The 18,851-nt window shown below is 65.6% G+C and overlaps 3 protein-coding genes across 13 annotated transcripts; 1 reads left to right on the plus strand and 2 right to left on the minus strand.

Moving 5' to 3' along the window:
* Positions 1 to 38: 38 nt before the first annotated feature.
* Positions 39 to 9,801, minus strand: SLC11A2 (solute carrier family 11 member 2). 5 transcript variants are annotated; one of them, XM_072358150.1, is made up of 17 exons: positions 9,692 to 9,801; positions 6,498 to 6,578; positions 5,988 to 6,121; positions 5,544 to 5,669; positions 5,026 to 5,145; positions 4,788 to 4,894; positions 4,628 to 4,698; positions 4,329 to 4,396; positions 4,012 to 4,167; positions 3,702 to 3,860; positions 3,500 to 3,586; positions 2,899 to 3,018; positions 2,650 to 2,799; positions 2,350 to 2,423; positions 2,113 to 2,266; positions 1,758 to 1,811; positions 39 to 831 (listed from the first exon to the last, which is right to left on the minus strand). In XM_072358150.1, the coding sequence occupies exons 2-17, from the start codon at positions 6,532 to 6,534 to the stop codon at positions 754 to 756; spliced, it is 1,695 nt and encodes a 564-aa protein (XP_072214251.1). In that variant the 5' UTR covers positions 6,535 to 6,578; positions 9,692 to 9,801; the 3' UTR covers positions 39 to 753. The 5 variants fall into 5 exon arrangements, with proteins under 5 accessions (XP_072214251.1, XP_072214248.1, XP_072214250.1 ...); XM_072358147.1 differs by lacking the exon at positions 9,692 to 9,801 and adding an exon at positions 8,716 to 9,101; XM_072358149.1 differs by lacking the exon at positions 9,692 to 9,801 and adding an exon at positions 8,297 to 8,422.
* On the plus strand, positions 9,698 to 13,334 carry LETMD1 (LETM1 domain containing 1). 6 transcript variants are annotated; one of them, XM_072358155.1, is made up of 9 exons: positions 9,698 to 9,924; positions 10,338 to 10,483; positions 10,745 to 10,860; positions 10,986 to 11,068; positions 11,387 to 11,573; positions 11,880 to 11,981; positions 12,170 to 12,322; positions 12,398 to 12,494; positions 12,859 to 13,334. In XM_072358155.1, the coding sequence occupies exons 1-9, from the start codon at positions 9,719 to 9,721 to the stop codon at positions 12,930 to 12,932; spliced, it is 1,164 nt and encodes a 387-aa protein (XP_072214256.1). In that variant the 5' UTR covers positions 9,698 to 9,718; the 3' UTR covers positions 12,933 to 13,334. The 6 variants fall into 6 exon arrangements, with proteins under 6 accessions (XP_072214256.1, XP_072214258.1, XP_072214257.1 ...); XM_072358157.1 differs by having other exon boundaries at positions 9,754 to 9,924; positions 12,254 to 12,322; XM_072358156.1 differs by having other exon boundaries at positions 9,758 to 9,924; positions 10,341 to 10,483.
* Positions 13,335 to 13,393: 59 nt separating this feature from the next.
* CSRNP2 (cysteine and serine rich nuclear protein 2) lies at positions 13,394 to 18,838 on the minus strand. 2 transcript variants are annotated; one of them, XM_072358154.1, is made up of 5 exons: positions 18,774 to 18,838; positions 17,298 to 17,506; positions 16,578 to 16,837; positions 15,523 to 15,819; positions 13,394 to 14,992 (listed from the first exon to the last, which is right to left on the minus strand). In XM_072358154.1, exons 2-5 carry the CDS (start codon positions 17,446 to 17,448, stop codon positions 14,243 to 14,245), a joined length of 1,458 nt encoding a protein of 485 aa, XP_072214255.1. In that variant the 5' UTR covers positions 17,449 to 17,506; positions 18,774 to 18,838; the 3' UTR covers positions 13,394 to 14,242. The 2 variants fall into 2 exon arrangements, with proteins under 2 accessions (XP_072214255.1, XP_072214254.1); XM_072358153.1 differs by lacking the exon at positions 18,774 to 18,838 and having other exon boundaries at positions 17,298 to 17,692.
* Positions 18,839 to 18,851: the final 13 nt, after the last annotated feature.

Here is an 18,851-nt window from a genome sequence, read left to right on the forward strand (position 1 = left end):
CCCTCCCAGACCTGCTCCCCCTCAATACAGCCCACCTTCACTCATCACTTTCTGCTCCGTTCTTTAATGCCCCTACAAATCCTGCCCCCTGGTGCTGGTGATTGGCGATGGACTTAATGAGAGTCTTAATGAACACAGCGCTGTAATTAGAGACTGAGTGAGGAATGCTGCGGGACCACCCACAGCGCGGCAATGAACGGGGTGAAGGGAACCAAATGGGGGCAGATTAATGGGGAACGGAACGGCTGTGTGCACTGGGGACATGGTGGGGACACAGTGGGGAGCCATGAGGGACAGTGTGAGGGTGTTGGGGACACGGGGGGGTCACAAAGGGGTCATAAAGGGGGTCACAAGGGGGACAGGCCATCCCAGCGCCATCCCTGAGTGATTCTGGTCCCATTTGGGTCCCATTTTGGTGCTACTTTTGTGCCACACTGTTGTGGTGCCATCCCGGTTCCATCCCGGTTCCATCCTGGTTCCAGCACCATCCTTGTGTTGTTCTGGTCACATTTTGGTTCCACCCCCATGTTATCCGGCCCCATTTTGCTGCCATCCCTGTGTTATCTTGGCGCCACGTTGGACCCATTTTGGTCCCCTTTTGCTTCCTCCTCATTTCCATCCCATTTCCACCCCAATATCGTTGTGGTTCCATCCGGGCTCCATCCCGGTGTCACTCCGGTCCCGTTGTGTTTCCATCCCGGTTCCATCCGGTTCGGTGTCGGTTCCGTCCCACTCCCATCTCCCCCCCCTCCCTCACCGTGTCACCTCCGTGTCCCCACCGACGTTGCTGAGCAGGACGAGCTCCGGGCGCGCAGTGAAGGCCCAGCAGTGCTGTGGGGCGAAGGGGAGACGGTCAGCACTGCCCCACGGCCGGGGGGCACAGCCCAGCGTCAGTGTGTGAGTGTGAGCGTGTAAGCGTGAGTGTGGCACAGCCAACACGACGGCCGCCCCCCCCCATGGATCCATCCCCCCATGGTGCTGCCCACACCCCCCACGGCGCTGTCACACTCGAGGCAGTGCTGTCACACCGGATGTAATCACACCATCCATCATCACACCCGACGCCGCCACAACACGGCGATGGTGAACCAGCAGCGGCACACAGTGTAGTGCTGCACACCCAGCATAGGACCGTGACACTCGGAGGGGGGCTGGCACACCCAGCACAGCGTTGGCACACACAGCGTAGCATTGGCACAGCCCACGTAGTGTTGTTGTCACACTCAATGTAGTGCTGGCACACCCAGCGTAGCGTTGTCACACCCAACATAGTGTTGCTGCACCCAACGTGGTGCTGTCACACTCAACGTAGTGTTAGTTGTTGTCACACTCAGTGTAGTGTTAGTTGCTGTCACACTCGTGTTTCTTGCTGTCACACTCATTGTGTTTCTTGCTGTCACACTCAGTGTGTTTCTTGCTGTCACACCGGCTGTAGTGTTTGCTGCTGTCACACGCAGGGTCCCGTTGTCACCACGGCCGTCGCAGTTGTCGTCACCCCGCCATGTTGGTGCCACGGCTCAGTGCCACACGGGGTGAGTGTGCAAACAGCGTCACGTTGGTGGCACTCAGTGCCCAGGGAGGGCACACACACACACAGGGACACAGACAGACAGGGATGCGTACACAGGGACACACACACAGGGACTCACACACTCACACTCACACTCACATTCCCTCTCACACGCGTGTGCCGGCGGGCGCTACTTGTCGTGCTGTGCCGGGCTGTGCTGAGGCAGCAGGCTGCGCGTGACGCTTACCGTGGTGCCGCAGGACAGCGCTGAGGCGCCCAGAGCGATCAGACACAGCCAGGTCTGCAACGACAGGGGGGGCAATCAGATCCTTATGGACCCCCCCATGATGGCCACCAACCCCAACCCTAACCCTAACCCTAACCCTAACCCTAACCCTAACCATAACCCTAACCCTAACCATAGCCCTAACCATAACCCTAACCATAACCTTAACCCTAACCCTAGCCCCCCTCCCATGTCAGTTCCTTCCCCCCCATGATAGCTCCTCTCCCACCCACTTGCTTCCCTTCAGGCTGCTTCCATCCCATCCACCCCGTGGCTCTTTGACCCCCCATGCCCCTCGCAGCCCCCCCGTGCTCACCAGGTACGCGACGAAGGCCAGGTAGACGATGCTGAGGATGGCGGCGCCGACGTAGAGCCCCACGTGGTTGAGCGCCATGACGTACGCCACCACGAAGTACATGTTGATGCTGCAGACCAGCAGGATGACCAGCCCGCCCCCGATCTTCCAGAACCTGCCAGCAGTGCCAGCGTTCAGCCTGGGCTCAGCACGGCCCCCTCCCCACCTCACACCCCCAACCCCCCCCCTTGTACTCACAGCCCATTGGCGAAGTCGTTCATGACGCTGGGCAGGCTGGTGAAGGTCAGCACCGGGATGAGGGCGAACGGGAGCTGGGATGGAAGGGGGGGATGAGGAGGGGAGGGGGCTCTGTGTGCCCCCAAGTGTGATACAAGGGGGGGGTTTCACCCCAGTGGGTGGTTGTGACCATGGAGCTCCATCCCCTGCATGGGGAGCTGCCACCCAACAGCCAACCACAGCCGCCCCCCAACACATAATGAAGCAGTGGGGCCGCGGGCTTTGCACCACCTCACTGTGCCCCACCTCACTGTGCCCCACCTGCAGGCTCATCAGCACGTTGAGGAAGTCGTTCATCCCCGTCAGGTGCTCCACGTCCTGGAAGATGGCCACGAAGAGGGTGGGGGTGATGGCGATGGAGCGCGTCAGCAGCACGCGGGCAAAGCGGGACCAGCGCAGGTTGAGGAAGCCCTGCAGGAGGAGGAGGTGATTGAAGGGAAGGGAAGGGAAGGGAAGGGAAGGGAAGGGAAGGGAAGGGAAGGGAAGGGAAGGGAAGGCAGCGGTGCGGACCTCCATGACGAACTGCCCTGAGTACGTCCCGGTCATGGTGGAGCTCTGCCCGGCCGCCAGGATCCCAATGGCCCAAATGTAGAGAGCAGCCGGGCCGAAGTAACAGCCCAGCACTGCGCCCTGCAAGCAACACACAGCTGGGGCACACGGTCTGCCAGGACCCCCATCCAACCCAGCCATCCCATGGCTCTATGACCTGCCAGGACCCCCATCCAACCCAGCCATCCCATGGCTCCATGATCTTTCAGGACCCTCCCATCCCATCCCAACCACCTCGTTGTTCTATGACCTTTAAACACACTTTAATCCCATCAATCCCAGGGCTCTGCAATCTTTTAGCGCCCTCCCAACCCAACCATCCTATTGTTCTGTGATCTTCAAAGACCCTTCCAGCTATCAGGGCTGGGGGCTGTTATCATTGGGGGCTGTTATCATTGGGGGCTGCTATCAGTGGGGGCTGTTATCATTGGGGGCTGCTATCACTGGGGGCTGTTATCAGTGGGGCTGTTATCAGTGGGGGCTGCTATCACTGGGGCTGTTATCAGTGGGGGCTGTTATCACTGGAGGCCATAGTTATCAGCAGTGCAGTGGGAGCCCTCACCCCTTTGTAGATGTCCACCTCCAGCGTGTTGTTGTTGCTCGGGAACAGCCCTGCATGCACGCTGCTGGCGTTGGTGCACACCTCGTGCTGCAATGAGACTCCAAGCTCTGCTGGGGGGCACCGGGACCCCCCCGATGTCCTCCCAGCTCAGCCCGGCGCCCCCCCCCATCCCCCCACAGCCCTCCTGGCCCCCCCAACCCACCACGTCCATGTTGGTTTTCTTATAAAAGGCCTCGGCGAAGACGGAGACGACGAAGACGTTGATGATGAAGGAGACGAAGAGAGCGATGCACGACTCGGCAAAGAAATACTTGTTGGCCTCGCGCACCTCGCGGGGGTTGGAGCGGTTCACCTGGCGGGACTGCAAGGGATGGGGGGGGCAAATAGATGGGGGGGCACAATGAGGGTGTGCAGGGTGGGGGTGCACGGAGCGGTGCTGCCCCCCGTGCACGAGGCGGCTGCTGGGTGCGGCTGCAGCTCTGCATGCACGGCCCCATCCCTGCACGGCTCACCTTGACCAGGGCGGAGTGCAGGTACATGTTGTGGGGCATGATGACGGCGCCCACGATGCCCACGGCCTGTTCCAGCTGGGGGGTGCCGCAGCCAGGGCACTCGGGGACAAACAGCCCCCGCAGCAGCTGCTTCTGGTCCGGCTTCACCGTCACGTACTGCAGGAAGGCAGCAGAGCTAGGATCAGCTCCGTGCCCAGCACTGCGCTGCAGATGCCCCTTTGGGCTGGGGGTCTCTCCATGCAGAAGCACTCAGGGCAATGCTGCAGGGCTTGGGATGGGCTGCGTGGCCACCCAGCAGCCCAGGGCAGCACCAGTACCTCGTATCCAAAGGTCAGTGCCATGATGGTGATCAGGAAACCAAAGAACGCCTCCAGCTTCCGCAAACCTGCACGGACAGCACCGGGCTCACAGTGCAGCTCAATGCAGGACCCCAATACCCACAGCTGGACCCCAATACCCACAGCTGGACCCCAACACCCACAGCTGGACCCCAACACCCACCTCCAGCCCCAGCGTCCACCACAAGGCCGTGGCATCCAACACCCAACCCCAGCGTCCACCTCCAGCCCCCGTACCCACCCCCAGCCCCCATTATCCCCCCCCAGCCCCCACTGACCGTATTTGTCCAGGAAGAGGAAGACGAAGGTGTCAGCGATGGTGATGAGCACGCCGCCCCACAGTGGGATCCTGCGGGTGGGTGCGGGTGTCAGCAGTGCTGCCCCATCCCCGAATCGGCCCCATCTCCCCCCCACCCCCGAGGACCCCCCCCCACTCACTTCCCCACCGACAGCAGGTTGATGGCGATGGCGGAGCCGATGACCTCCTGCATGTCGGAGCCGATGATGGCGAGCTCCACCATCAGCCACAGGATGATCCGCGGCACCTTTTGGGGGGGAGAAAATGCTGCTGAGGGAGGGAGAAGGAAGATGAAGGGGGGGGGGGGCGAGCTGTGCCACGCAGCCCTGAGGGGGGGGGGGAACAAACAGGGTGAGCGCAGCGCCCCCCAGCGCCCACCTTGCGGTACTGCCGGTTGCAGACCTCGGCCAGGTGCAGCCCCGTCACCACGCCGAGCCGCGCCGCCAGGCGCTGCAGCAACAGCCCGATCACGGTGGCCAACAGCAGCACCCAGAGCAGCTGCGGGATGGGTGGGGGGGGATGGATGGGGGGGATGGGTGGGGGGGGATGGACTGAGGGTCACAGAGCAGAACTGCAGGAGCTCCTCGATGCGGCCCACACAGCTCTGCTGCCCCACAGCTGCATCCCGCCCAACCCCAAACCCTCCTGCCCCGACCCCAAACCCTTCCCAGCTTTAAACCCCTCTACCCCAACTCCTCCTGCTCCAACCCCAAACCCTTCTGCCCTGACCCCAAACCCTGACCCTAAATCCTCCCACCCTGCCCCCAACCCCTCCTGCCTCACCCCCAACCCCTCCTGCCACGACCTTCAACCTTTCTGCCCTGACCCCAAACCCTCCCGTCCCAACCCGGACCCTCCTCCCGTGACCAAAGTCCTCCTGCTGCCCCCCCCCAGACCTTGAACCCCGCCACGGCTCCGGACTGCAGGTCGGACTCGATGTTTCCGGGGTCCAGGTACGCGATGCTCATCAGGAAACCCGGCCCCGTGAAGGCCCAAAGCTTTCGGAAACTGAAGCATGAGTGCTGTGCAAGGAGGGACGGCGCTCAGCACCACGGGGCCAACGGAACAGTGTGGGACCCCAGGGGCAATCAGGACCCCCGGGAGCACTGCAGACCCCCAGGGGCAATGAGGACCCCCGGGAGCAATGAGGGTCCCCAGAGGCAATGAGGACCCCCAGGAGCACAGGACCATGGACCTCCAGGAGCAGCGCAGATCTCTGGGGGTGCCAAGGACCCCCATGAGCAGCACAGCCCCCCATGAGCAGCACAGCCCCTGGGCGCAGTGCGGACCCCACGCTGGCTGTTGGGTTGGGGGGTGGTTTGTGGGGGCTGCGCACCCACCGTCTCATCCTCGGGGATGGGGATCTTGCTGTCGAAGTAGGTGCTGAACGGCTCCTCGTCCTCCTCGCCCTGCAGCGGCTGCAGCGTGTTCCTGCTGCCCGACACGGAGCCGATGCTCTCCGCCGGGCCGTCCTCTGCGGGAGGGGGGGAGGGACGGGACCCGGCGTGAGGACGGCACGGAACGCGGCGCTGGGGCGGATCGGGACCCCCGGGACCCCCGACCCCCCCCCCCCCAACTCACTGCTCTCCGCCATCCCGAGCGCGGTGTGAGCGCGGAGCCGCGCGGCGCTTTGCCACACTCCGCTCTTGCATCATCGGAGCGGCCGCGCTCCGCCCGCCCCCCAGCAGCCCCCGCCCCGAGCTTTACACAACGGGGTCACGGCGGAGCCGGTCCGGCTGGTCCGGCGGGGACGGGTGGGCTGCGCCCCCCCCGTGACGTGGGGCTGAAGGAGGTGACAGACGTGGGGCAGATGTGGGGCACACGTGGGGCACCTCGTGGGCTCCACTCACCGTCGGATGCTCGGAGGTCGCGGTAGGGCGGCCCCATGGCTGAGCGCTGCTCCGGGAGGGGCTCTAAAGGGGCTCCGTTGGCTGCAATGAGAGGGGGGGAGGTCGGTGATGGGGCAGTAGGGGGGGTTATGGGGCAGTAGGGGGGGTTATGGGGCAGTGGGGGGGGTTATGGGGCAGCGGGGGGGGGGAGCAGCACCTGGCTGAGCTACAACGTTGTGAAAGTCGGGCTGCAATTTGCTGCGGTGCAAAACACCGCACCCTTATGGGGTATGCGGGGCTGTGCCAGGAGGGCACCGGGACAGCAGCGCTGCAACTGAGGCTGCAACCAACAGCAGCAACGACGGCAACTGCCCTGCGACCAACAGCACCACAACCAGAACCAGAACCAACAACCAGAACCAGAACCAGCACCACAACCAGCACCAGCACCACAACCAGCACCACCCCCGCCGCACGTCCAGCCCAGCCCAGCGCCCCACAGCATCGGAACCGCCGCAGCCCACGTTAAACACCGCCGGCAATTAACGCCATCGGAACCAATTAAGAGGCGCACACAGACAACGCGCGGCCCCCGCAATGACCCGCATCGCCCCCCCCGGGCACCGCGCAAACAAACACCGCGCAAACACCGCGCAAACAGCGCGCAGCCCGTCGGAGGGACGATGGAACCAGCTCCGCAAACAGCCGCGGGGCTTCGGTTGCAGCGTGGAATGCGGAGCTGCCAGAGGAACCGCAGCCCCAGCCCTGCGGGCACAGCGCAACGCGGGGCAACAAAACACAACACAGGGCGACACAACACGGGGCAACACTACACGACACAGAGCCCCCCATTGCCTCCCAGCGCCCCCAAGTGCTTCCCATTGCCCCCCATTGCCTCCCATTGCCCCCCACTGCCACTCAGTGCCAACCCCACAGCCCCGGGTTGGGCAAGGCTTCCACATTCCGTTCTCAGCCCCCTGCCCTGCTGTGCCCCCCCCCAACCCCAAAGGGAACCATCGTGGCCACCGGGGCGCACTGTTGGCTCACCCCATTGATGAACCCATCGGCCACCACTGTCCCTTGTGGCCATAGGACACTTCTGCCTCACAGCCCCCCTGTCGGACCCCCCCCCTCCTCCCACAGCTCAGCCTGACCCCGCACTGTTTGCTGACAGCCAACACCCAGCACGAGTGCTCCGGGGGGGGGACACACACACACCCACCCCCACCCGAGGAAGGCGGTGAGAACAATTGGGGCCATTGAGCGCTGGCCTTTGATGGGCGCTTCCTTCCTGCCCCGCGGCGCAGCCTGTGGATGGGGGGGGCGGGGGGGTCCGCAGTGTGTCCGTGGGGGCGGCAGGGGGGGGGCCGTGCCGTGCGGGTCACATGACGCTGCCCCGGCGGTTATTGGGGTCACGTTGGGATCAATGATGTTGGGGTCACGGTGACATCGGGGTCAGGGGGGACACGGGGGTCGCGGCGACCCCGGGGTCACAGCGAGGGGTGCTGAGGTCACGGTGCCGCCGGGGTCACAGACAGACGGGATGTGTCGCCATTGGGGTCGCGGCGCCATTGGGGTTACGGACACACGGGGCTTGTTGCACCGTTGGGGTCACGGGGCCGTCGGTGCTGCCCCCCCCGAGCCCCCCGCCCTCCTAAGGACCCCCCGCCCCCCCCCCAGCACTCTCATGGACCCGCAGCGCCGCCCCGTGGGGACGCCCCCCCCCCTTAGTCCCCCCCACCCCACAGCTCCCCCCCCCCCCCCCCCACGGACCCCCGCAGCGCTTCTGGGGACCCTCCGTCGCCCCCGTGTCCTCTCACCGCCGCCCCCGCTCCCTCCCAACGCCGCCGCCGCCGCATTCCCGGTCGCCGCCGCCACTCCGCGCCGGCCCGACGGAGCTCGGAAGCGCTCGGAGAACTTCGGCCGCGCTCGGAGAACTTCGGCTACCGGAACTCCATTGGGAAGCGCTCGGCAGCGCTCGGCTCCGTTCGGACCGGCTCGGAGCTGTTCGGCCGCGTTCGGCTGCTCGGCGGCCGCTCGTTGGAGCCGCGCGGTTCATCCCGGTGCAAAACGCGTTTTTTTGGCTGCAATTCCTGCCCCTTTTCCGCGCCGTTTTTTCACCTCCGCCGCCCGTCAGACCCGCCCTCCCGGCCCGTCCCGGCACAAAACGGGGCCGAGAAGCGGTTCCCGGACCGCCCGAATCCCCTCCGGACCCCCCGCCCCCCCGCGGGGCTCTCACCCATCTCCGGGGCGCTGCGGGGCTCCGCGTTCTGCTCCCCGGTCATGGCGCTGAGCGGCCCCGCCGCGCTATAAGAGCGGTCCCCGCCCGCGGGCAGAGTCCCCCGCGGGGCCGCCTGCCGCCCCCCGACCGGCTTTGATGTGCGCCCCGCCGGCCCGGCCCGTATCGAGCGGCGTCTCACGAGCGGCGCGGCCGCAATTGATCGGCTCCGCAGCCGGACTCTGCTCCTCCGCGTCGTTCCCCCCGGTCGCCCCGAACGGGCCGCGCCGCACGCGGCGCCGATAAGCGCCTTATCCGGATCGATGGGGCCGCCGGCAGCTCGAACCGCGCGGCTGCGGGGCGATAAAACCGCGGCGGGACGCGCCGAAAGGACCGAGGTGCTGTTTGATAAGGGGGAGATGAGCGAGCGGCGGCACGTACCGGGAGCGGAGTGCGTGACCGGCACCGCGTGCGGGAGGGAGCGGCGGGGAAAGGAGATGTGGGTTAATGGGGGTTGATGTGGGTTAATGTGGGTTGACGTGGGGCTGGGGTTGGGTGCGGGGCGGCTGCGGGCGCAGCTCGTGCTGCAGCGGAGCTTCGTGCGGCCTCAAAGCACCGCGACGGCGTGACCGACCCACGGCGGAGCAACGGCCGACCCACGGCTGACACATGGCCGACCCATAGCTGAGCAATGGCTGACACACGGCTGAGCAATGGCAGCGTGACCGGGATGCACGGAGGCTGCCCGCCGGTTGACCACGAGGGCGGCGCTGATCCGGCTGTGTGACCGGGCGGCCAATAGCGGCCAATAGCGGCCCATGGCGGCCGTGAGGCGGACCCGGGCTGAGCTCTACCGGCGCCCGCGGGGCAGCAGCGCGCTCTGCTGGCCGGACGGTCCCGGTCAACCGCGGTGTGAGCGGTGCGGAGCCGCGAGGTTCCATCGTGCGGCCCCGAAGCGCGTCCGGCGGGGCGGGGCGGCCTCAGCAGCGGCACAGACCTCACGCAGAGCGGCGGCTCCGCCCGGATGCCCGGAGGAATCGCGCCGCTCGGAGCTCCGATCCAACATGGCGTCCCCCAGCCCCGGCGCCGCTTCCGCCCCTTTCCTCACGTGACCTCAGCGCTACCGCTTCCGGTCACGTGCACCGCCGCCAAGATGGCGCTGCGCAGGGTGGGCCGCTTCGGGGCGCTGCGGCCGTGCGGTCCCGGGCCGCCCGTCCTGGCGGCGTTGAGGTGAACGGGATGGAACGGGGCGGGGGGGGCGGAGCGCCGGTACCGAACGTGGAGCCCGCGGTTGCTCGCCAGGCCGGGCTGCAGCCCACGGGAATCCCTGGAGCGGCTGCGAGACCCCCTGAGGCCTCCTCATCCCATCCGGTGCTCCGGTACCATCCCGTGTCTTCCGGTACCATCCCGTGTCTTCCGGTACCATCCCGTGTGTTCCGGTACCGCCCCGTGTGTTCCGGTACCATCCGGTGCTGCCCGGCCCTCAGCTCCCATTGCAGTCACCCCCCCCCCCCCCCCTTCCCCGCCGTTTCTCCGTGCCCCCCCCGCCCCCATCTGTAACGCGGCTCCGTCCCCGCATCAGAGCGGAGGCCTCTCGTTACCGGTCACTTAATTGACCCCATTAACCCCCCGTTCCCCCCCAGGCCGCCGCCGCCGCCGCCGCTCTCTGTGCCCATCATGGCGGTTTCCCGCTGGGCTCTGGGCGCTCGTTGGCTCCGCAGCCGCTACGAACGATTCCTGCAGCGCCGCCTCCCCCGCATCTACGTCCTGCACTGCGCCTTCACGGCAGGTAACGGGGGGGGCTCAAAGGGAGGCGGCTCCGAGACCCCCAGGGATCAGCCCGGCCCCCCCCACGCATTGTTAGGCTCCACCAGCCCCCCCCGCAGTTACTGGCTCAGAGCTCCAGGCTTTGCCTGCGCGCCCCTCCAGCCCCCTGGGTACCTGTTAGGCCTCTCCGGACCCCGGGTGTTTAATGGGGAGGGGACTCCCAGGGGAGGGGGGGGCTCTGCTGCTGCCAGGCTGTCTGTCCTCCAGGCTGTCTGTCCTTCAGGGCTCGAGGCGCTGCTGGCCGACGCCAGGGAGGTGCAGCGGATCCGGCAGACGATGGCCAAGGAGGGACTGAGCAGCACCCAGCTGAGCTACAGGGACATGGAGCGGCTGCGGCAGGTGGGGGCTGCGGGGGGGCTGGGGGTGCGACCCCCATAACCAAAGGGGGGGGGATGTGGGCGTATTGCACGGGCTGGGATGCGGCTCCTGTTGTGCAGCTGGGCGGGCTGACCAGCTCCGTGCAGTTCCGCAGGGATGTCCTCCAGGCCGTCCCCGTTGCTCTCATCGCCATTCCGCCCTTCGCCAACTTCCTGGTCCTGCTGCTGATGTGAGTCGTGTCCCTCAGCCCCCCCCAATACGAGCACCCAAACCGGTGCCCCCCCTTCCCCCACCCCCAGGATCTGTGAGCTGACAGCGCTCCTTCCCATTGGGGGCAGTTGGTTCTGGAGCTGTAAATACAGACAGAGAGTTTAATGGGACATCTGTGCCCCATCGGCCCCTTCCTTACCCCTCCCTCCATCTCCTGTTCCCCTCTTGTGCCTCTCCCCACCCCTCCTGTACCCCATGTTCCTCCTGTTCCCCCCCTGCCCCTTTCTTACCCTCCTGTCCATACTGTGACCCCATCCTTCCTGCCCCCCCCCCCCAGGTACTTCTTCCCACGGCAGCTCCTGATCCGTCACTTCTGGACGCGGCGGCAGCAGGAGGAGTTCAGTGAGGAGAACCACAGCGCCCGCCGAGCCGCTTACCCTGCTGTGCTCCGCTGCCTGGGCTCGGCTCTGCAGGCCCTGCCTGAGCAACGGCTGCAGCTCCGCCTGCGGGAGCTCTGCCTCGAGGTGGGGTCTGCACCCCCATCCCACCCACAGCCCCCCCTGCATCCCCACCCTCCTTTCCATCCCGCCCCCTCCCCATCTTCATCCCCGTTCCATTTTCAATCCCCCTCCTCCATTATGATTCCCTACTTTCATCCTCATCCCATTCCCATCCTTTTCCCCATCCCGTTACACGTCCCCATCCTGCCTCCCCATCCCATCCCATCCCATCCCATCCCATCCCTTTCCATCCCATTATCAGTCTCCATCCCATCCCATTATCACTCCCCACCCTCATTGTGTCCCTGCTGACCCCCCGTTGCCGTGCAGGTGCAGCGCGGCCGCCATCCCCGCGTGGCCGAGCTCTGCGCGGTGCGGTCGCTGTTCTCAGGCCCATCGCTGCGCCTGGCTGAGCTGCAGGCCGCCCACCTGGTGAGTGCTGCGACCCCCCCGCATTGCCCTGCCCGCATCCCACCCCAGGCTGCATGACCTGCATCCCACCCCACAGCTCCGGGCCCCATTCCGTGCTGTGTCCCCTCTGCGCCCATCCCGTGTCCTGCTGCACACCATGCCCCATATCCCACCCCATTGTATCCCACCCACTCGGTGCCGTCCCGCAGCGGGCGCTGAGCCGTGTTCTGTTCCTGACTCCGCTGCTGCCCACCATCGTGGTGCGGCGCCGCCTGCGCTCCCACCTGCTGGAGATCCGGCACCTGGATCAGGCCATGTTCCGCCTGGGCCTGGCCCAGCTCAGCGAGGAGGAGCTCCGAGCGGTGAGAGACGCCCCCGGGGGGGTCGGGGGTCCCGCAGTTGTGGGTTTCAGGTGCTGACCCCCCCCCCCATTGCAGGCGTGTTACCTGCGGGGGCTGAACCCCAGACGGTTGAGTGCGGCGCAGTGCAGAGCGTGGCTGGAGCAGTGGCTGGGGCTGTCCTGTGTGCTGCAAGGTGAGGGGGGGGGGGCAGCTCTGTGCCATGGGGGGGAGGGAGGGGGCGGGAGGTCAGTGTGTGCAGGCACCGAGTTCTGGCTCTGCTGCATGGAGGGGGGGGCTGCCCCATCCTGGGAGGGGCTCAGGGCCATGAATGGGGCCCAGGGTGGTGGCTGGGGGGGGTGGGGACAGCCCAGGGTGGGGGGTGGGGCTGGGGGGGCTGTGAGGACCCTTCCATTGCAGCCATCCCATCCAATCCAGCCTTGGTCCCCCCAGCCCATTCTGAGGGAGCGGATCCCTGTGGGTACCACATGGTGGCAGACTGAGCCCCCCCCACCATGGGGGGAAACCAAGCAGACCCCCCCCTCTCTCTCCCATTGCAGCCTCCGAGGTGTCCCTGCTGGCCAACAGCATGGTGCTGCTGTCCCTCAACTACCCCGGAGTGGAGCAGCGCTGACCCCTCTGCTCTGTGCCCCCACCTGGGGGGGGTCTGCAGGTCAGGAGGCACCGAGGGGTGAACGCCGGCTCTGATCGATGGGGTCACCCCTTCCCCGTGCTCCACTGCTGCGGGGGGACCTACAAACGTCCCCATGTAGGGTGCAGAGCCCACGGAGTGCTGACGGCGTTGAGTTCCGGGCTGGTGTCATCGGGGTCTGCATTGGGGGTCATCGAGTTCAGCTTCGGGGTGGTTGAGTTCTGCGTTGGGGTCGTCGGGTTTTGTATTGGGGTCGCCGAGTTCTGCATCGGTGCAGTTGACTTTCGCTGCGTTGCCGTTCACGTTGGTGCTGGTGCTGCTCAGTTCTGCCCCTCATTACGTTGTGCCTCGTTAAGCTCTGTGCTCCTCTGGAAGGAGTGGAGCCCCCCCTGCCCCCCCTACCCATAATATCCCCCCCTGGCTCTGTGGCCGCTGCCGTCCCCCTCAGGTCGGAGCTTCCTTTTATTCGTGACGCTTTAAATACTCTCTGTTTAAATACAGCATCCTCAGCACGGGGCAAACAAACCAACACAAATCTGTTCAAAAGGCCAAAAAAAAACACCCCAAAAAAAACCCCAACGGGATCCCGCGCAGCTTTGGATTCACAGTGGAATAGGAAGGAAAACGCAGGGAGCGCCCGCTGTGCCCGAGGGGGGGGCGCAGAGCTGGAGGGAGGGGGGACGTTGGGAGCTCTGAGCGCCGCGTCCCGGTTGTGCCGTGGGGCCGAAGGGGGGGAGCCGGGTGGGGGCCAGTCCCGGCTCCGGGGGGGGGTCTGAGATGGGGGGGGGGGACGGCAGAGCCCGAAGCTCCGGAGCGGGGATGGGCGGCCGGTCCGATGCGCGTCCTGGGGGCGAAAGCGGCCACTGGGGGGTGGGAGCCGGTCCGGGAGCGTCCGCGTCCTCCCCGTCCTTGTGCAAGTGGAGCGGCTGCTGGGGCTGCGCTGATCCCCGCGGGGGGGGGGGGGGCGCTGGGCGGCGGGGCGGCCCCGTAAACATTCAGCACGTTAAAAAATAATAATAATAATAATAAAAAAACACGAAATAACCCCAAAAATCCCCGCCCCGAATCTTCGTTTGTGTGCGAGACGGGAAGGATGGGGGGGATGGAGGGGGGGGGAAAGCGGGCGCACATGGAGCCCCGAACTGCTCCGTGGGGACGCAGCCCACGGGATCCGCGTCGGTCCATCCGTGGGTCCCCCGGGGCTCCGCGTGTCCCCATCAGCTCCTCCTCCTCCCCTCCCTCCCTCCAGCCCCGCCATGGAACATCCGCAATAAATAAGGGTCGGGGGGCGCTCACACCCCCTGGGGGGGCTCCTCAGCGCCGGCCGCCTCGCTGGGCGCCGAGGGGCCGGGCGATGCAGCGCAGCTCTGCGCCCCCTCCGGCCCGGCTCCTTTCAGCCCTTCCCCTCTGCTCGGGGCGGCTCGGCCTTGGGGCGCAGCGGGGACCGTCCCGCCGTCCTTCGGGCGCTCCTCCGCTCCGCCGTCGGCCTTGGAAGGCAGCGCGGAGCGCGGCTCCACCTGGTAGTACAGCAGCGGGGCAGCGTTCAAGTAGGGCTGCGGGGCGGCCGGGGGCTCCGCGCCGTCGGCGAAGCAGAGCACGGAGGATCCCGGCGGCAGCTGCGCCTGGATGAGGATGGGGGCGGCCAGCGCCGGGCACAGCGCGTCGGGCGGCACCAGCGGCTCCTCCAGGATGCAGACGCCGACGCTCTCGACGCCGGAGCCGCCGCTGGAGTCTTCCTCGGCCTTCAGCCTCTCCAGCTCCTCGGCGCTCTGCAGGTGCATGACGGCCGACTCATTCTCGGCCATGAACTCCTGGAAGTCCTGCGTCTCGGGGGGCTGCGCGCCGGGGGGCCACGAGCCGCCACCCCCACCCTGCGGCTCCTCGTCGCCGGGCCGCGCGCCCTGACGCTTGTTCTCCAGCTCCAGCTTCATGATGGTGTGGAGGTAGTGAGTCCGCACGCGGATGGGGTTGAACTCGATGCGGCCGGCCATGTTCCCGCAGCCGTCCCGCGAGCAGCCGCAGGGGAAGGACATGCGGTCCACCTGTGGGGACAGCGGGATGATGGAGGGGGGTCTGCGGCATCATGGATGGAAGGAGCTCCACAAAGAAAGGCCTCGGGGACAACAGCGTCACTGCGAGGCAGCAGCGCGTCCTGCTGGCTGAGACGGCCAATGGTGGCCAATGGGTTGAGCAACGGCTGACCAAAGGTTGATGGTGAGCCCACAGTTGGTCATGGGTTGACCAAAAGTTGACCACAGTTGTGCCCTCGTGGCCCAGAACACCAGAGCTGCACCGGTTGGCCAGTAGTTAACCACAAGCCCGCAGTGTGCGCTCATGGCCAACAAGACCAATGGCGCCCTTGTTGGCCAACGGTTGACCACAGAGCGACTGTGAGCCAGCAGCCTGACCTGGTGGCCAAAAGGCCAACGGTTCCCTGTGGGGCTCTGCCACCATGGGGCCAGCAGAGCAGCAAGGGGCTCCATCCCGCAGAGATCCAAACCTGCCCGGCCACAGCCCAGTGCCTCCATCGGGGTTGGACGGAGGGACCCCCGAGGAGCCCCCCGTCACTCACCTGGCACTTGATGCCCGCCTGGCTGCAGGCGCAGGCCTCGGGGTCGCAGTAGAGGCGGCAGTCACAGCCGCACTCCTCCCGCGACAGGCGGATGGCGCGCAGCTCCTGCTTCTCCTCGGCGTCGATGCGGTGCACGCCGGAGGCGCGGAGCAGCGCCCGCCGCTGCTTGGTGGGCAGGGGCTGCAGGAAGAAGTAGTCATCCACCTCCACGTTCTCCACGTCGATGTCGTCGTCCGAGATGTCCTCCAGCGTCAGCCCCTCCGCCTCCTCCGACTCCACCGTGCCGTTCTTGGTGAGCTGCGGGGTGGGGAAGGAGCTCAGCGCGGTGCTGGGAGGCTGCGAACCCCCGGGGCGGCACAAGGGGACTCCAGCGTGTCCCCTGAACCACGTTTGGAATGGAGCTCTGCCATCAGCCGGTCCAACCCCAACCCATCCCAGACGCGCCGTCCCCACGGGGTTCTGCATCTACAGCAAAGGCAGGAGCCCGATGCTGCAGCACCGCTGCCGCCTGCCCTGCAAACGGCTCTGGGAAAGGAGGTCACAGCTCCCAAAATACCAGAGCTGGGAGCTGCAGCGTTTGGGGTCGGAACGAAGCCTGCGATGGCAACAGAAACACTGCAAGGAGGGGGGAAGCAGCAAGAACCAATGGTTGGCCAATGGTTGACCAACAGGTGACCAATGGTTGGTCATGAGCCAGAAGCGTGCTCTCATTGACCAATGGTTGACCATAAACCAACAGTGCGCCCTGGTTGACCAACAGTCAACAAGTTGTTGGCCAACAGTGGCCAATCAGCTGGCTGACAGTTGACCACGAGGCAGCATGGTGTTCCTGCTGACCAGTGATTCAGTAGTGGTTGACCAATGGTTGACCAACAGTTGACTGGTGGTTGACCAACGGTTGACTGTTGGATGACCAATGGTTGACCAATGGTTGACTGGTGGTTGACCAACGGTTGACTGTTGGTTGACCAATGGTTGACTGGAGGTTGACCAATGGTTGACTGGAGGTTGACCACAGGCCAGCAGCAGGCCAGGAAGGGCGATGCTGCCCGTACCTTCATCTTCTTGGCGTGCAGCTTCTCCTCCTTGAGGTGCTCCCTTAGGATCTCCCTGTGATTCACCTCCTGCTCCTGTGCGAACTCGCACAGCGTGTAGCTGCGCACCGAGTTGTGGCGTGGCGCCATGCCGAGCGAGCTGCCGCCCTGGCTGGGCACGCTGGTGAAGCCCTGGCGCCGGGCGAAGTAATACACCGTCACCTGGTCGAAGCGCACGTTCTTCCTGCGCAGCTGCTTCTGCCTCTTCAGGATGGAGGTGGCTGCGGGGAGGGAGGACGAGGGGATGGGATCGAGGGGATGGGATCAGGAGCCCCAACCGCCTCCTGCTGGGCTGGGATGGAAGGGAGCCCATTGGGAACCCCCCATCCTTGTCCCCATCCTCGTCCCCTCGCTCTACCACTGTTTGCTGTCCCCGTGTCACATCCCCACTCTTGTCCCCTCGCTGTCACTGTTCCAGGTGCTGCACTCAGGAAAGAAGCCACTGCCCCCACCTCCATCCCCCCCCCCCACCATTCCCCCCCCATCACCTCCATCCCCACCATCCCCCCCCCCACCATTCCCCCCCATCACCTCCATCCCCACCATCCCCCCCCCCCACCTCCATCCCCATCTCTATTCCCATCCCCATCCCAATCCCCACCTCAATCCCCACCTCCATCCCCCCCCCACCTCCATCCCCATCTCTATCCCCATCCCCACCTCCCCCCGCCCCCCACTCACGGATGAAGCCGCTGGAGCTGGAGGGGTTGACGCTGTCGCAGCTGTCGGCGCTGTCGCTGTTGGAGATCTCATCATCCGAGTTGGAGGCCGGGGAACCCACGTCTGCATCCTCAAACTTCCTCTTGAGGCGGCCGCTGGCGATGGCATCCATCGGGATGGCATGGAGCTCCAACACGCCGCGTTGGGGGGGGGGGGGGGTCAGCGGGGACCTGCAGGATGGGGATGGTGGGGGGTCCGGGGGGTCCCCATAACCAGAACAACAAACACCATTGGTAGAGCCGGGCCCGCGGTGCATCAATGTGCCGAGCCGCCTTCTCTGCTGAGCTCCGCATCTCCTGCACCCAAAGCCCCAAGTGTGGGGCGTCCTCAGCTCACGTCAGAGCTCAGCCGGCAGCGGGGCTGTGCCTGGGGGGGGGGCTGCTGGGCGGGGGGATGTGGGGAGGGGGGCTCTGGCAGAGCTGAAGGTGCTCAGCCCCGCTCTGCTCCATCACCGCGGCAGCGCCGGTTCTCATGGCAACGGAACCAACGGCTCCGGAGGAAGCTGTCAGCGTCCGTCTGTCTGGCCTCAGAGCTCACAGCCCACCAGGACCCCCGTCCTGCCCCCCAACCGGCCTCCTAATGCTTCCATCTTTCTATCTTCAGCCCGCCCCAACTGCAACCCCCCCCATCCCTTACATGCTTCTATATTTAAGGTCTCCTACGTGACCTATAAGCCTCCATACACACCCTATAGGCTTCTTATACTCTCTGTAGCCTCCCTGTTCTCAAGACTCCAACCTGTATAGGTTTCCTACAGGCCTCCATCTCCTGCATCCTTCCATCATTATGGCCCTCGCTTCTTACAGACCTACATCCCCTATAAGCTCCCATTCTCCAGGCCCATCCCCCATAGGCCCCTACACTCCCTATAGGCCTCCATCTTCAAGGCCTCCATCCCCTCCATCCCCACCACCCCTCTATCTTTAAGGCCCTCACTCCTTATAGTCCTCCTATGGCCTCTATCAGCTCCCATTTTCCCCCCCACCCCCTACAGGCTTCCTACAACCCCTATAGGCCCCCCATCCCCTATAGCCTTCCATCCTTAAGGCCCTCACCTCCTCCTATAGACCTCCTACAGCCGCCATAGGCTCCCATATTCCAGGCCCCCCATCCCCTATAGGGCCCCCTATATCCTTCCATCTTCAAGGCCCTCATCCCTTACATCCCTCCATCTTTAAGGCCCTCACCTTATACATCTCCTATAGGCTCCCATTTTCCAGTCCTCCCCCCATCCCTTATGGACCACCCACACCCCTCAGAGGCTCCCACCTTCAGGGCCCCCATCCCCTATAGATCCCCTATAGATCCCTATAGATCCCCTATAGATCCCCTATAGATCCCCCCCCTCCTCCGGGCCCGGCCCCACAGCGCCCCTCCCCCCTCGGCAACCCCCCGGCCCGTCTCCCGCCGCCCCCCACGCCCCGTTTCCGCACTCACGGCTCGGCGCGGTTCCGGTGCGGGCGGGGGGCGGCGGGGGGCGGCCCGGGGCGCCGGCTCGAGGCCTGAGTGCGGCCG

Source organism: Excalfactoria chinensis, chromosome 28, assembly GCF_039878825.1.
Source record: "Excalfactoria chinensis isolate bCotChi1 chromosome 28, bCotChi1.hap2, whole genome shotgun sequence".
Taxonomy (NCBI): domain Eukaryota; kingdom Metazoa; phylum Chordata; class Aves; order Galliformes; family Phasianidae; genus Excalfactoria; species Excalfactoria chinensis.